Raw genomic sequence first — 17,671 nt, 5'->3', positions numbered from 1 at the left:
TCTACGCATGCGCAATCGTCCACGTGCATATTCTGTTTCGCACAATTCTTCACCCTGAATTTGTATGAAATATAACATATCTCCTAAAATCGTAATTTGAGCGAGATAAACAATGCTTCATACCGGTGAATCGTGCGTTAGAGGGAGAAGATAATATACATACTCCAGGCATTGCCGACGCATGCGCAGATTTGAAGTTTGAAATTCGTTTGTAATGTCACTTTGAACGTGCGTAATGACATGATATTAGAACGAATTTAGTTGATTTAGTTATCTTTAACGTGCGTATTATGTTAAGCGAATTTAGCGTTCCTGGCTCCGATGCGCGGACTGCCATACTGTCATATTGTTATAATATTATTAAACTTAATACACAAGTTGACGAAATGTAAAAAATGCACTGCCAATATTTTCGGTCAGGAGCCGCCAGTGATTAGAACGTAAGATTTTCTTATGGTTTTTGTTCTCTTTTTTTAAGAGATGTTATGTTTAAAAAAACTTAAAACCCACTTGTTCTCTAAATCATTTGAATAAATCCGTAGCATGTGACAACAAAATAAATTGTTTTAATAAAATTACAAATTTAAAGGCTTCAATTAAATTTATTTATCCATAGAATCACTATGTAAAGCGCCCTTGAGGTATTATATTACGAAAATGGCGCCACATAAGTAATCCATAAACATATGTTTTTTTTTTACTTTTTTGTTTTTTGTATTATATATTTACTAAATTGTTTTGTTTTAATTATTCTATTATTTCATATTGTGTACTACATAGTTTTTGTACACTGCTGTGATTATTTCTGTAAATATTTTTTTTGTAAAAGGTTCTGTGATACGTTGATGTATAAATAAATAAATAAAATAATATATACTTTAAACAAAGTTAAACTCAACCAAGAAATTGTAGTAATGTTTATTTTAATCATCAACTATGGATATTTATCAAGAAATATCTACAAAAAACATAAATATCCGAATAAACATAAAGATGGCTTATACTCAGGGTCGTCTTTTCCATACAGGCACGTAGGGCTAACGCACAGGGCCCCCGGCCTAACGGGGGCATCGAAATATCATCATTCTAAATACCTGTCCAAAAGCTTTACTTAAACACCGGTCGTTCCAGGGCCCCAGGGTTCTGATTTTTATTTCTTTTTTGTAAATTCGGCAAAATCAAGAGCAGTTTTCTTAAGGGTAGCTTCTATAGCTCTTTCATTCGCTTTTTCATTGCCTTTAATTCCGCAGTGTCCTTTTATTAGCCCGATATACATATTCTCTGATCTGGATGTACACATTCTATGATCTGGATTTGAGTATCTGTATATTTTTAAATAATGCTATTGGGGTCTAATAAAGAACTTTCTATTACCAGTCGTCATTTAAGCAGAGTTTATATGAGGACAGACAATACTGTCCTATCCCAGCTTCGTAAACAACATGACCACACAGGACATGACAGTGGGACAATTCAAGAATTCTACGAACACCTGAAAATAACAACGACGACGCGCGTAATGGTGGGAGTAAGCCATTGTCCCACGGAGATAGCCTGCCTGTCTGTCTCTAGGAAAATATGTTGATCCATTATCCTATCCTCCATATTTTTTTGTATTACAATCCGATTGATTGTAACTGATTGAATTTTCCATAAATTTTTGTTAGTCCGGTTCTATTCACAGTTCTTCATTATACATTTTTTGTATTACCAATTTGAGGTTAGATAATATTTTATTTCTGCAAGTCTGATGTAACAATTATTATTATTGTTGCATTTCCGAATAAAACCTTTCAAGGCAACACATTTACAATTGCGAACATAATTCACTGTTTTCAATTATCATGTTTATTAATAGTTATCTATGTTTTTTAATACGTCCGCATCGTGGTCTAACAGTCAGCGCGTTTTTTTTACCATGCAAGAGGTCTCGAGTTGTATTCCCGGCATGAAATATTTATTCAAAAAGGTGTTTCTACTCTGCAACATTTTATTATAATGTCGGGTTCGATTCCCGACACAATATCCCTAAGAAACAGACATATCATTCAATAAAGGACCTTGGTGCTCCAGACCAGGGGTGCTCAAACCGTCAATCGCGAGTGCTTTTTGAGTGGATCGGATCTAGAGAAAAAATATCCGGTATAGAACTATTTACAGATTTTGATTTAGTGGTTAGGTAACTAAAACAACACCCTACCTAGACGGCAATCCTGCATCACAAATACTTGCAGCCTTTCAGAGTCGATCGTTCGTAGTCTAACAATATTGAGGTAGATCGCCAGCAGTTCAAGTTTGAACACCCCTGCTCTAGACAGTAAACTGTCCTACCATAAACACATCTCGACAACATTGTAAACAAATCTCTAAAACTTCTCAATTTCGTCAACAGAGTGACCAAAGGTATTTATTAAAATATTTTACTGTTCATTAATTCGTCCACATTTAGAATATGCTAGTGTAATTTGGTATCCGTCCTACTGAAATCATATTGACCATTTGCAGTCCGTCCTACATCGTTTTCTGAAAAGAGTAGCATGGTTATTCGGCTTCGAAAGAGGAACCTATTCCTATGCATAGAAAAGGGCATAGAATTAAGAATAGTCCAGAAGGAGCGTAGAATCATATTTGAATGCATCGGACTGTGTCCAATAATTTCCCCACTATGCCTCACTTTCGCCGCGCGTATTCGTGATACCGCAGCGTAATGTTGCACGATGGGAAAAAATATAATTATAACACAAATGTAAGGTAAAAAAAAAGCAATCTGTTAATATCTCTAAAATGTTATTGTGCACGCGGAAATATTGATTGATACAACAGATTAGATAAGTAAAGGGTCATTTAATAAGAGTAATTGAATTAATGAACTTTAAACTTAAAACATAAAACAAATTTTATTTTACATAAAACGGATATTTTTATATCATGTTAAAAAATATTTTGTGTTTTAAAGATAATGTCGGTTAAATGTCCACCACAGAGTTGTTTATTCCGAGGTCCAATTTTCATTAGTTCTCTCATTAGATGAGCAAAGTAGGGTAAAAAAAATTACTACCCTGACAACACTAACGATATGTTCATTTTGTTTCTTCGACAATCTGTCAGATGGGAAAATAATTCAATTTTTAAGTAATACATTTGCTACTTAAACATTCATTTGCTAATTACACATGAAATGTGATTGCATCCTATTTCTTTAAGATCCTAGCAGTATTTCTACACTTTAAAGGGACACAACATGGCATGGTTAAATCGGGAGTTGCGTACTGAGCGACGTCTACAAAGAAACTAATGGGTCAAAACGTAAACCTACACATTTATGAGTAGTTTAATTGTTTTCTGCTTGATGTGCGTATGCGGTTTCTGACTATTCTTAATTCTATGGAAAAGGGTTTACAAATGCCTTCATTGGAGAACCGTAGAGCAGAGTTGGACCTTATATGTATTTTTAAAATACTAAACAATATGTGATGTCCCTTATCTGTTACCAACAATCTCCTTCTATATTCCCCCCCGTGTCACTAGAAACAATAATCTTTTGCATGTCAAATCTCCCAAATCTAACTATGGCTTTAATTCCTCAATTTCAAGAATGTGTAGACTAGTAAACTCTTCCAGTGTCCTAGAGTTTTGTATGCTGAAACTTCCTGCGTTTTGCAGATCTTTTGTTAGTGTCAAGAAGAATGTGGGAGGATGCCATGGCTAAACTGAGCTACTGTAAGACTATCTACTTTTGTTCTAATCTACTGTCTTTTTTTTTCTTTCTTTAGCTCAAGCTTAATTTTCCCTATTTAAATTTTTTTTTGTTCAAATAACATGTTTGTAAACTGTACAAATTGGTTTTAGCCGTTAATAAATAAATAAATACATATTTAGCCATCTTCTAGCAGACATAACATACCATCTTTAGAAATGGAATAATGGTCGAGAATTTACGATATGTCAAACATGCGTCTTGTTTTGTCTTTGTCTTTGTTTAAGATAGCAAAATAATATATGATTCGTCAGCAAAAAAATAAAATTATTCAGCATTTTGTGTAGACAAACTTTCAAGCCCATTAGGTAATTATTTACTAATGTTGATAATTTGCACTGAATTTTTTTAACTATCACGCGCTTGTATGCAAAAAACAATATGATTTGTTGAAAGTGTAAGTAATCTACATTATTTCGTTTCAAACGTTTCCGTCTATAGTAAGTTTATCTCAAGTTTCGCCAGACGCCAGTTATTAACGTTTAAATATTGCAAAGTAATCACAGGTTGCAAGTTTTATTTGCTATTGTCACAAGCGAAGGAATAAAACGAAAGATACAATAAATGCCAATTTTAAACATAATTACCCAGATACAAATACGTATTTTGTAGATATTAGTTTTGTATAGTAGTAATATTAGTAACAATGTCGAGGCCTTAAGCCGTTGGGTATGGCAGTTCTCAGCAGGTCGCGAAATTTTACTGAATTTTTAGAAACTCTCATTTAAACCGCTGTGGAACCAAACTCAGAATTCACGTTTTTTATTTTTTTTTAACTTATACACAGATAAATTTTGTATTTAAGTGCTTTTTCAAAACCAAAAATAGTGGTCATGGAGGGGAGAGGGAACACTGTGAAATCACGCGTTGACCCTTTGTTTCAGTCGTTTTGCAATCGTGGGCGGAAGCATGAATAAATTATTATTATTTTATTTTCTTTGTTGCGACAAATTCCCGTTTATTATTTTAAATTATATATTTTTTAAATATTTTTCATGAAATTGTGAAGTAAGTTATATATTTTTGATAAATAAAATACACATATTTATAACGAAATATTCAAGATAAATATAGACAAATTTGGTACTATTTTTTACCAAAAGATTATTTCGCGTTGATTTGTGGTACACTTTTGCCCTTTGCCTTAGACATTTAATTTTGCAGAAATGTTCCTTAATATGTTTAATAAAAAACCTATAATAATTTTATCCAAGTTCATCCAGCATTCTGTTTTTTTTTACGTAAATGAGTCTTTCTGATTTACTCACATTTTTTTTTATCAGATCAGAGTTTACGAATTTTTACTCTGTTTATTCATTTTTATCTTATAGCTTTATATACTGCAATGTCTCCCAAGAGTTTTATGATATTACAAAATCTAAATTTTTTTTTGTCAGGAACAGTGCAGGTATTTACGAAAAATATATTGAATATACGCACTAGTTGTCTACAAGGTCATTATTTTTATATTATAAATCGTAATGTCTCACAATTCGTATAACGATTATTTAAAAAAATGAATTGCAATTTATAACAGTTTCAATATATTTAAATAAAAAGAGGAGAAACAGTTAGAACATCGAATGAAGCTTAAGTATTTTTTGCCTCAAACAACAAGTACATATAAATCTTGCCTTTAAACCTGACAATAAAAAAAAGAAAAACAATTCATTCATGTAACAATTTATATAAAAACAATAAAGCAAGCAACGATTTTTTGAACTCGTTTCTGTGAACATACAATTATTTTTAATTATAAAATATTTTAGAAATTCCCTTCGAGGATTGCTTGCATATTAACCCTGGTAATTCCCACTTTATTGAAAATTGCTTTGTGGAGGTGCTGACTGAATTCTACGGGGTGTTGATTAAACCCTGTCACATCCAAAACCACGATGATCAGTATGAGCAAGAAGACATATTGGCACACAAAAATGTTTTTTTAGAAATAATAAAATTTTTAAAAAATACATAAAAAAAAGCAAATGATTGCTTACTTCTGCAAGGAAGAATCGTGGAGAGGGGGGAAGGAATCTGATACTGCGCCGCGCTCCCCTCACTTCCCCCTTCAGAAGTAAGAAACCATTTGTTTTTTTCGATATTTTTTTTTTTAATTTCTTCGTTCTAAATATTTTTTCAAATATGCTAATATGTCTTCTTGCCCATACTGATCATCGTGGTTTCGGATGTGACAGGGTTTAAAGAGCGCCATGTATAAAAACGTAGATAATTATTGTTGCAATTTGTCTTTATTGTATGAATGCATTTAATGAGCACAAAAAAGCTTAAACGTTTAAAGCTTTAAAAAAATAGTCATAATTATACATTTTTGTAATACCTTCACTTATGACGCGGCACTAAAAAAATCCGCATTGCTACAAACCATCCGGGTCTTAGTATCTCTGTTGATTTTGTATTTTCACATTTAAATAAAGTTCTTAAAATTACAGTGTATAAGAATATTAATAATTTAACCTCATGCACGGTAATCAAACGCGTTAACCAATTGACCACAGGTTGGAAATAAAATGGGTTTTTTTTTTAAATATATTAATAAATAATAATAATTGAATAAAACATAATTTATAGAGAAAAGTAACACTCTGTTTACAAGATTTACATCTGTGTGAGTACTTTAATGGCCTCAACCTAAGCTGCGTTACTCATGCATTCTTCAGCGTCAATATTTATTTCTAAAATTATTGTCAAAAAATTGGTTTTAAAAGGACAGCTATTTTAAAATTGATTTACTGACATCTGTGGACTTTTTTGAAAAACACTTGAAGTAGTTAATAAAAAAACATATTTGGCACTTATGAGCGTATTTAAGCTTTCGTAAAATGCCGTATGGTCTACGTAACAATTTTCTACTTTTATTTTTAACCTTGATGTCTTTATCAATTATTTTATATTCTACTGAATTTAACACGAGCACCCAAATTGTAATAGGCAATTATTTACCTTTGATAATTTATTTATTTATATATACGCCCAATGGGCATTTTTGTGGACACATTTATATATAGAAAATTATTATAAAAAAATTAGAAAGACTCAATGGTTTAAAGTAGACTTTGTGGGAGTGGAAGCGGGAGAGGGGTGTTTATAATTGAATTTGATTCAGTGATCGTTTGAAAGAAGACAACTTGTTATCAAAGAAATCAAGACTGGTATGTTTGTTGGCAGACCTAAGAATTCTGGGCATAGGGGAATGAAAACCATAGTTAGTTCTATGGATATCGGTATGAAAGAATAAGTTTTGTCCGAGGTTTCTAATTGGGATATTTAATTTTATTGAGCTCAGTAGATATAATATAAATAGATCGAAGCCTTTCTTGAATGGGAAGTTCTGTGTTTTTTTTCTTATTTTTTTCTTAACAGACCATCAAGCTAAGACAATTTTTAAAACAATATTTTTATGTATCGTATTATCAGCGCTATGCTTTTTTTATGATATGTAATTCTGAAATGACTCCACCTGTGACATCTCAAGTTCTCTACGGTGAGTTGTTCTGATTGGTGGGTTGGCTTCCCGGTAACCGAAAATGTATCAAAACCCTTGGTCGTTGGTTGATTTCAGAGAACAAGTAACGTCATTCAAAGTAGTTCATTATCAAAATATTTTTTTCATACATTTTTTAGATACTTCGCCATACAATTAAATGCTTTAATTTTTGCCGCATGTAAGAAAACATTTTTATATCCAATTTCCCGTTGCACTCAACTTCATCATCACTAAACATTAAAAAATAATTTTACCTTTAAATCATACCTAAACTATTCCCAAGATATGGAAAATAAAATAAATGCGTAAAATGATTTATTTATTCTGATGAATAAATATTAAATAAAAAGGGTTTGGTTTTATTCACCTCACAATCTTGTCCTATAGTGAGCCCATAAATACTGTGTTTCTAGTCTTCTAATTTATTACAGAAAATATCACACGGTTAATTTGGATTTTTTATTGATTTTACTAAATGAAAAGACGGGAATTAAACAAATAATATTTTTATTAAAACACATTTTTAGATAAAATAATTCATATATATGACAAACATTACATCGGTGGTAAAAATTAATGTCACTTTTTGATCATTTGAAATAAGAAAAGGTAAGCACAAAGAAATGTTAAATTTCTAACCAGCTCTTTTTGTAATCAGTCTACTGAACTTCTTAATTGTTAAAATACATATTTATTCATTTAATCATAACATCACAACAAGCTATAATTGTGTACGATATAATTATCATAGTTGTTTGTTTTAATTTCATGTCAATTCAAAGAGCACTTGGATAACAAACATTTCTCATACACAAGTATTTACAGAGAACACTCATTCCAACAGAATCCTAGGCTTGGTGCACGCAAACTCTCTGACATACTCGGTAACTTCAGAAGGGACTTAACTTATATCTTACGCTTAACACGAATTACCAAACTATTTCGCTTACAGCATAAACATTCGCATCTGACAACACGTAATACACATCTCTCGAGATATACTTAATTATGTAGGTACCCTAACAGAAGCATACAACATGACCATTGTACGATGACTTAATGTTATACAAACTTAATAATATGGCTAACATCTCTCTTCTAATCAACATAATTATGTCACCATTCAACAAGACATAAATCTCGATTATTTGCATAATACTAAATATTCAAAGTAACTTTTTCTTCTCGCTGTTACTGATACAAAACCACTCGAGGTTCTTCATTTTGCTAATACTGTTTACAAATTGTAAGTGTAATGCAGAAACATGTGATAAGTTATAAGAGAGAGAACGCTCAATTTTTAAATTGTTTATTATCTCCATAGTCTATAAAAATTGACATTTTTTATAACATATTCAATGTTCATCACAATAGATTTTCTAATGATGTTTTATTTATCATATATTTAGACATCTCGTTCATTTTTTTTTTCAAAAAATACCTCGCTTCTTTTTACCCAATTTCGGATTACCAAATATATTATTTCATTTTATTATTTACTGTTTTTTTTATTTTGCATTAAATTTTCATGACACAAAATTTACTTTTAAGAAATAAAAAAATAAATAATGTGTTTTAATCATGCTTAAAAATTTTATGAAAGTAAAGTTGTACCTGCTATATTATCAAAATAGCATTATAATAAAATAATAGTTCTTCAAGAATACATATTATTACACATGAACAATAGGGAAATATCACTTTTTTACAATTATAAATTAATAGTGGTCTGTGAAATACTGTTGAGTAAAAAATATTTATAATTTCAAATTCCCGCAAAAATGCTTCATTGCATTGGTCACATCCCTAATATGCCACGATTAGGTTTAATTTTTTCCATCGTTCGTGACTGTTTAAATAGACCATCATATATTTCGCGAATCTTGACGTCACGATTGTCAATGCCTTGTCGCATTTTTGTGGGGGCGTATTTTTTAAGAGTTTTATTTAAAAATTATGAATGAAAACATTTTTACACAATATCCATTTTGATTTTGAAAATACCATTCATTTTTCTAAATCCATTTCACATATTTTTATCAGTATTCGTAGTATATGATATTTCCTTATTGAAATTATTAATGAGAAAAAAGTAAGTGCTTACCTAAAACACAATTTTAAGCAATTCGATATTTTTTATTTTCCATAAAAATTCTGATTCTTTCTTTTTGATGTGGAATAAATTATATTCCTTTACTTAATACTGTTATAATGTATTTTTTAAATAAAAATAAAACAATATTAAAAATATACATACAAATAATATATAATACTAAATATTCCATTTTCATTTAATGAAATATCAAATAAATGGAGTTACTATCACTTTCGGTAACTGATAAATCACAATCCAAAATAACTTCGGTAACAATTAGCTTTCTTACAAATATTCCTATGTATAAAGTATTGGAGATGGCACATTCATTTCTTCGGAGCAATACTAGGAGTTGCACATTAATTACACAACTAAAGACTTGTTCTAGAAATCTAGTGGACAGAATTTGTGAAACTGGTCATCAAGAATCCAAAGTAAATAATTATTCTAAAAATAATGTCTTATTTGTATAAATAAGTACCGAGTTACAAAAATTAAGTTCGAGCAATTTGTATTAAGTACAGAAATAATGGTAATCGATTGTTTTATTTATAATGTTGTCCGGTAAAAGAATAATCCTTGATTCATTTTTAAAGAGGATTCGAAGTGACATTAGAGTGATCGATTAGTCTGAACATTTTAAAGTTATAGTAAATTTACAATAGGTATATGGGAACAGTGCAAAAGCCATAAGTTAATAAATTGTATTAGAAAAATTATACTTGTATCGTTTCTTACATAGATTATGTTAAAATAATGTCTAAAAATTTGACTGCTTAGCTTCATGCAATATGTTTGCAGTTGCAATGCTACGCTCCTTTGCTCTTGCGATGACAGTTGCAAAATAATGATCAGCAGTCGGCGCTTAATATATTATTTTTTACAAAAATTTCCTCCAACTTGTGTCACGAGGTAAACATTAATATTTTCAGGTACCTTGCCAATGTTTCGCGGGAAATTTGCGAAACACGTCGACCTCGTGTGGTGAAGGCCGCGCTTCATACACTTAACGATTAAAATTGATGCTAATAAAATATTAACCCATCCATACTTGTGAAAAGCACATTGTCCTCATAGGTTTATCACTACAGATATGAGCACAATTAGTCTTAATGTTCTTCGCAGCTTCTGCGAAATTTTAATGAGTAAAAATTGCACTATGGAATGGAATCACTAGAACAAATTAATTTAGGGAATACTCAATTTATTAAAAATAATATGATTACTGTAAAAACGAATAATCTTATTTAAATAAGCCTGCTGAAATATAATAATTGTGCCTATATTGCTTTCCTTGGATGGGTTAAATGATGCATTTAGTACGTATGGGCATATTTTCTTTACAAGCCTCAAGATACGTTCATGATAAATTACTTGGTGTACATTTTATGTCCTTTGAAAGCCAAAATAAAGACGATTTCTGGCGATAGTATTATTGTCAGAGTTGTCATATCAAGTGGTGAGGCTTCAACTTTAAGTGCCAGAGATTGGCAAGCATCTAGGTCTACAGCACCGACTCAATTTGTTTAATTTCATTTGTCTCAGTTGCATTTTTGTCTAATTGTTTCCTTAAATTATCTCCAGGTTGACTAGGGGGATCTGCGCTGAGCGGACTTGCAGCCGTGTGAATTATCCGCGGAACACCATTACCTCCTTTAGAGGAAGGTGGCTGCATTCCCATTGTGATTGGAGTGTCATCAGGATCCTCTTCATCCATGTCTTCTTCATCGATTGGTGTTAGGGCGTCAGGATTCTGAGGTGGACAGTCAAATTTCTGGAATCTAAAAATAAACATATTTTAAATACAAGCTAATTTATTTAAACTAATTTATTTTAAAGAAGAAATTGCCATTTGGCAATAAGCCCGCCAATGTACAAATAACATTATGTACAAAAAGTTAAATAAATTAAATTAATCAATAAATTAATAATTTAAAGACCAGCCAAATAATTAGACAAAAAAACCCCACTTTTTAAACTTACAAATACATTATCTTATCTTTCCTTATCCCCACCTAGTGGTGCATAGGGTACTACATCGGCATTACATGGAAGGTAAGGTGATCAGTCATACACTTCAGGTCCCAGTCCAGGAACATTTAAATACTGCAGTGTAGAACCACCTTTAAAATCAACATTTCATGTACACTCCACCGGAAATCGAACCCAGCACCTCAAGAATGGTAGGCGAATGTGTTGACCACTGTACAACGAGGCGGACTTGTCTGCGTTCGATTTGCTTTTTCAGGATTTTTACCTTCTCAAGTAAAAATCCTGCTCTCGCAGCCATCGAGTCGAAAACACTCGTCCAGGGTTCTGGTTCTATTTCACACACAGAACTGTATTCTCCATCCGCCTAGACACAGAGAACTAACAGATTACATTGTAATAATTAGCATGCAGCTCCACTAAGAAATTTCAATAAAGAACTCAATTTTGACATGCTAAAACTTTTCGTTACAGACAAAATATTTTTTCTAGCATAAAAATGGTTTCAAATCAAACAGAAACACGGCTAATTTGGCTCTAGTAGACTCAATTAAAAATAAACCAAAGCTGCAGTCAATATCTGAGAACATTTTTGTTTATATGATGTGTATCATTGAAGGACTAAATTTAGATTTTCATAATGATATTGTTTACCTCTTCATCCAAGGAGCCATAAAGCTCGTGATAGTGGCTATTCCGAAGAAGGCTCCTGCCATGAAGAATGAAGTGTCGTAAGATTTGGTGGCGTCGTACACCGCTCCAGCAAGCGGTGAACCCACAATGGCTGCGGCACCTCTAAACAGGATTAGAAGACCAAATGCATTGGTCAACTTGTCTAGCCCAAGTAAATCCACTAGGATGATGGATGTCAGGGATATGTAGCCAGCTATAAAAGAAAATTGTGACTCTGGATCAGTGGGCTGAAGAAATACTGCTTTCTGTGATTAGCAATGTGATGGAAAGATGAGCAACTTTTTAATTTTACGAAAATAATTATTGCTAATTGCGGTTTTTTTTTTTTAAATGCAACGAAGAAACATTTACCCTTTTGTATGTGTATTAACTTCTAATATTAGTAATTATTTGTTCATTGTACATCATGGCACCATTTAATAAAAAATCACCTATTTGGGAATATTATGTGATTTGTAGTGAAGATAATAAACTGTCTGTGTGTTTGCTGTGTAATAACAAGATCTCACGAGGCATTATTTATGATTTATGAGGAAAAGCCTAATCGTTTGCTACCAACAAATGTTGAAAATTTTGTTTTTATTTATCACAACTTACCACTGACAGATTTCAAGTATTAAACTAATAATTTGTGATTAAAATGGATACATTTTTAAGTAATACATGCGTTTTTTTTAAATGATTTGGTATAGAAAAAGTAGCCGAATACCGAATAGTAGTCGAATATTCGTGGCATCTCTAATTGTAATATATTATAATGTTACTAGAATGCTGTGGACTGTTATAAAGACAGGCTCAGTTATATTTTGTTCTGTATGTATCTACGTTTAAAAAAATACAAAAATGTTAACTTACAAATAGCGATACCAAAGAAGACTGCCATCACTATGTAGGATGTGTATGAGCTACAAAACGGAGTCATAGTAACGGCCACTGTAGAGATCACGAGACAGATGTTATTCAGTAGGAGAGAGTTCATCCACGGGAAGTCGGCTACCCAGCCACAAGCCACACGACCAAAGGTGTTGGTAATACCGATAATAGATAGCAAAAATGATGCAGATTTCTGATCAATACCCTGGAAAAAAATTACATAAGAAATTATACTTCACAACTAAATAATAGCCATAAGATTGTTGAGAATTCACGAGGTCTTAGCATGAGACAGTTTGTATTTCACCTGGCATTTAATATACATTTATACATTGCGACAATACCAGCAAATGAAGAATTTATGATTTTTGCTTCTTCGAATTTACTGCGTTCTCTTTATTCGTTTTTTACCCTAAGTATTTTAATATATTGAATCGCATAGTATTATAATATAGTACAATGTATAAAACAATTATTTAATATGTTTAAATATATTGTTTTTGGGATATTTCATAATTTTGAAATAGAACACTGTTATGCATAATGTATTTAAGTTTATGCACATAAAAGGCATTTGTGCTGTGTTATTACTATAATAAAAAATAAAATAATATTACTATTTATTAAAAATTATTTTTGTTATCACTATCATTAACATGCTAAATTATTTATATTTGAAATTCGAAATGTCAACCGAAATCTATTAGGACATCTTCCTTTTTTCTTTCTGTCCATCTCTTTACCGTAGTTGGCCAATACAAACTAATCAATTGCCTAAGTTTCTTATGTTGAATTTGCTGTGTTACTAATATTTGGGTTAAAAACCCTACCAATTGGAACAACATCTCAGTATATTTATATTCAATTAGATAAAAAGACTGATCAGTCTGGTTAAGAGACAGAAATAATAATATTTGAAATTTCTACTTACATTCATTACTGCTGCATCAACAAGGTATACGAAGGGAACATACAGTCCAGCCATCCCGAAGACATTAGATATACCAATCATCATAAAAGGTGGATTTTTTAGTAAACTAACATCCAACATGGATGCCAGTGCACTTTTGAATGATTCTGGCATTACGAAGCAAGGACACAAATCGAATTCTGAAAATAATACCACACGATGTATTGAAAAATCATTCATAAAACAGTTTTGATTTTGATTGCATTTTTGGAAATACATATTTCAAAAGATATGATTCTAAGAAAGTAAATTGTTTTCCAATTCCTTCAGTGTATACAGGCACTGCAGTATATTACAAAATAACAAGGTTATAGATAGATTCACAATAAGTAGACATATTTCATTTATTATCATTATGATAATGATTCACTAGATTTTGAAACTAAAATAAATAAATCTGTGTACCCACAAAACATAAATCTCAAATAATGTTTTAGACTGTCACTTTTTGTTGCAAATGATAAATCTTTATGCCCCAACCGGAAACACGAGAAACCGCAAAATATTTTATTGTAATAACAGCGAGACAGTGTCTGGATTCTATACTCCTCTACATTGAATGCAAAACATCAGCAATGAATTTGCAGACCATATCGATATCTGTAATATATGTCACTTCCTAGGTATAAAGAGATAAAAATCACAATATTTCAGATGAATGCATGTACATAGATAAATATGTGTTTTTTTTTTTTTTAAGACAGAAATAAATCATTATTTTGAGACCTATGAAATATGATTTACAATCAATCATACTTAAATAGGTATTTAATTACACATTTATGGTTCAATATACTCATTTATTTATACATAGGTACTACTACTGACATTACAATAATAACCATTGCACCAAAAAATCAATCTGTCAATATGTAAAATCCTATTTTATTTATTTATGCTAACATATGCAGCAAACATAATGTACTTATGTGTGAATCATAACATGTATGATTTACAAACTTAATATGTATCTTATATTTTATTACTTTTCTAAGAATGTTTCACTGTTTTATCACAAATCTTATAATATTTATATTTACTGTTAACTTCTCTTTTCCTTTACTATGATCTACTATATATTTATATTATGTTATACATTTTGTACAAATCGGCTACAGCCGTTAATAAATAAATAAAATAAGATACAACAATTCCCCAATTTTTAATGCGTGTAAATTTTAGGTGAAGTAATACAGTAACCTTTATTGGTACATAGTTAACACAGAAAAATTGAAGGAATATGAAAGTTTAAATATAAGTGGAATAATGTATTAATTTAACCAGGCAATGATTACATCTTCTAAATATACATAATCTTTACCTCTGCTGAGATCTATTTTAATAAAATCTGACGAGGGTGTGTTTTCACATAAGTTTTATGTATTAGTATAAATATTAGCTTTAAAAATATTTTTAAATACATACGTTCTTGTCTTTCCACATCCCCTTGCCTGGAGTGCATACTGGCTGCCTGAGGTAGTGACAGGACACTCTGGCGGTAGTGGGTGAGGGATTTTTGGCTCTGGTACTCGGGAAGGTTGACCACGGATCCAGAGTAGAAGATGTCCTTACGGGAGAGCGGCCGCACCATCCGAGACTGTTCTCTCTGAACGGAGAGGGAGAGCTTCGAGTTGTACGCGCTCTCCATATCCTATAAATAAATCAATATTTTGCTTAGCACTCTTTCATATCCGAATCAATTCATCAGATGATGACAAAATATATTTATATGGATAATGGTTGCTGCCTGTCTTAGTACCAATTGAAATCCAATACAATTTCAGATTTAATATATTTATTACTCGTATATTGTGCTGGGATAAAATAAGGAAACTAGGAGTGAAATAGAGAGTTCACGTATTAAAATAATAAAAGTGGTTCATAATATTAAAATGTATTTAAGCGTATGATTTGGGTACCCAATTTACAGAATTAGAATAAACATATCTCATGTACATTTATCCAGCATATTGGCATAATATAATATATCCTTATTTTTGTAAATGGAGGTCAATGCTAAACAAGCTCCTGGTGTCACTGCGATTTGCGTAGATCGATTGACGGGTCCCCGTAAATTAATTGTTGCCCTAGAAGCATAAGTCTTTGAAGATCCGGGCCACTGAATAGATGGTGAGTGCTCTCATGTATTTTGCTAAATCTTCTCCAAGTCCTTAAAATAATAGGCTATTAGGTAAGGAGTGAGTGCACTCACATCCTCAGATTTAACCAAGGGTCCACTGAAGACACAGCTTCTTTTGCGATATAAAGCATCACATTCAAATTACATTTGCAAAGGTGTTTTCCTTATCTGCACTGCAGAACCTACATTTAGAAGTTTCAGAGATATTCATTCTAGCGAGGTATTTATTCAATCTGCCATGCCCTGTAACACCTCTAGAGGCTTCGACTTAGTTTCGGCCAAAAGCAAACCTTTGCGAGTACCCCATTAATAGTCTCTATGCAAGAGCATTATACTCTGCTCCAGGCCAGGGCCAGGCTTCTTAATGAACGTATGTCAGGACATACGTTCATTAAGAAGAGCATATTTGGGCAACTGAGGAGCTCTGGGCTTATTGGGGCTTTTATATAATACTCATATACTTATAGTACTTATAGAGTAAATATATTTTTAATGCACTCATGAGTGATGCCGTGACTATCTCTTAACATCTCTTCTTAAATCTCTTCTTAAAATGTTTTATCAAATAATTATTAATTTACTTCTTATTGATTGAAATGTCTTTCTTTTTGTTTATTCTAGTTTTATGTGAAGTGTGTGCCAATACTGCAGTGTCAAACTCTTTTTGTCACTTAATGGTTCCAGATTTCAGATGGTAAAAACCCATTCATGATTTAAGCATACATACACTGCAACTTGACTATTGCGTAGTAGGTATCTAGGTAATATTTTTTATCAATTAAAGCATAAACAATCGAAAATTAGCACAACTTTCCGTCAAAGAGGATTGATCTACTTCTCCAGTGTACAAACTACTTTCATTGTCCATAGGACAGTTAGTAAATACTATCATAAAATTTCTATTAAGAAATGGAGAATGGAGGTGGGATTCACACAGATTGATGAGTGGATCAGACCAAATAGATATAAAGATGTTTTTATTTATAGTTTTTTTTTTTTATTTGTGAGTTTTATGTGTTTTTATTTATGTTTTATATGTATTTGGGATTATGATTTAATTATGTTTAATAAGGCATGTTTCAAAATTGTATAAAATGTCTCCCCTCAGCATGGGACACCCCAGTGAGTGATCTTTAATGTAAAAAAGTCATACTTAAATTGTAAAAGAACAAATAAAAATCTTGTACTTGTTAAAAAAACAAATTGACTTTTTAGTTAGATAATAATAAAAAAAATATTGAGATGACATGTAGTACTCAAGATTTCTTGTATTAAAAATTACACGGAGCCAAAACAAAAATAATTTTAATCTTATGGTTTTTTGTCAAATAATAAAATGCACTCAACATTGCTCGCTTTTTTCTTATTTTTTTTTTGTTTATTAGATAAGTACATACCATATTTACTTATTATACCATAAAACTCTTTCATTTTAATTTTATACCTACAGTGCAAAAGCCTTTTGGGAATTTGTTTTAAAATGGCAAAATCGTATGATTTCCTAATTTTGCGTTTGTTTTACCCGACTACAGCCTTAAAAATTAGCATTACTTTGTGAGTTACCTATTGAAAACATATTTTTTTATCCTCCTCCATGAATGGTACATTTATTTGTAGCATTTATGAAGGAAGATACAAATATGTGTTTT

The 17,671-nt window shown here is 31.3% G+C and overlaps 1 protein-coding gene across 5 annotated transcripts in view; it reads right to left on the bottom strand.

The window, feature by feature from the left end:
* Positions 1-7,752: 7,752 nt before the first annotated feature.
* The window catches only part of LOC148280482 (monocarboxylate transporter 14), a 144,507-nt gene continuing 134,588 nt past the window's right edge, over positions 7,753-17,671 (bottom strand). For all 5 annotated transcript variants that reach the window (XM_088228314.1, XM_088228316.1, XM_088228315.1 and 2 more), the window contains 5 exons: positions 15,308-15,533; positions 13,844-14,022; positions 12,895-13,117; positions 12,001-12,232; positions 7,753-11,138 (listed from right to left, as the gene is read on the bottom strand). In XM_088228314.1, coding sequence (XP_088084440.1) covers positions 10,862-11,138; positions 12,001-12,232; positions 12,895-13,117; positions 13,844-14,022; positions 15,308-15,533 — 1,137 coding nt within the window. In that variant the 3' untranslated portion in view covers positions 7,753-10,861. The remainder of the gene's footprint in view (positions 11,139-12,000; positions 12,233-12,894; positions 13,118-13,843; positions 14,023-15,307; positions 15,534-17,671) is intronic.

Source organism: Micrasema longulum, unplaced genomic scaffold (assembly GCF_059751315.1).
Source record: "Micrasema longulum isolate JH-2025_06_02 unplaced genomic scaffold, ASM5975131v1 h1tg000576l, whole genome shotgun sequence".
NCBI classification, from domain to species: domain Eukaryota; kingdom Metazoa; phylum Arthropoda; class Insecta; order Trichoptera; family Brachycentridae; genus Micrasema; species Micrasema longulum.
Note: the sequence above shows the minus strand (reverse complement) of the source record. Positions and strands in the feature narration are given on the sequence as shown.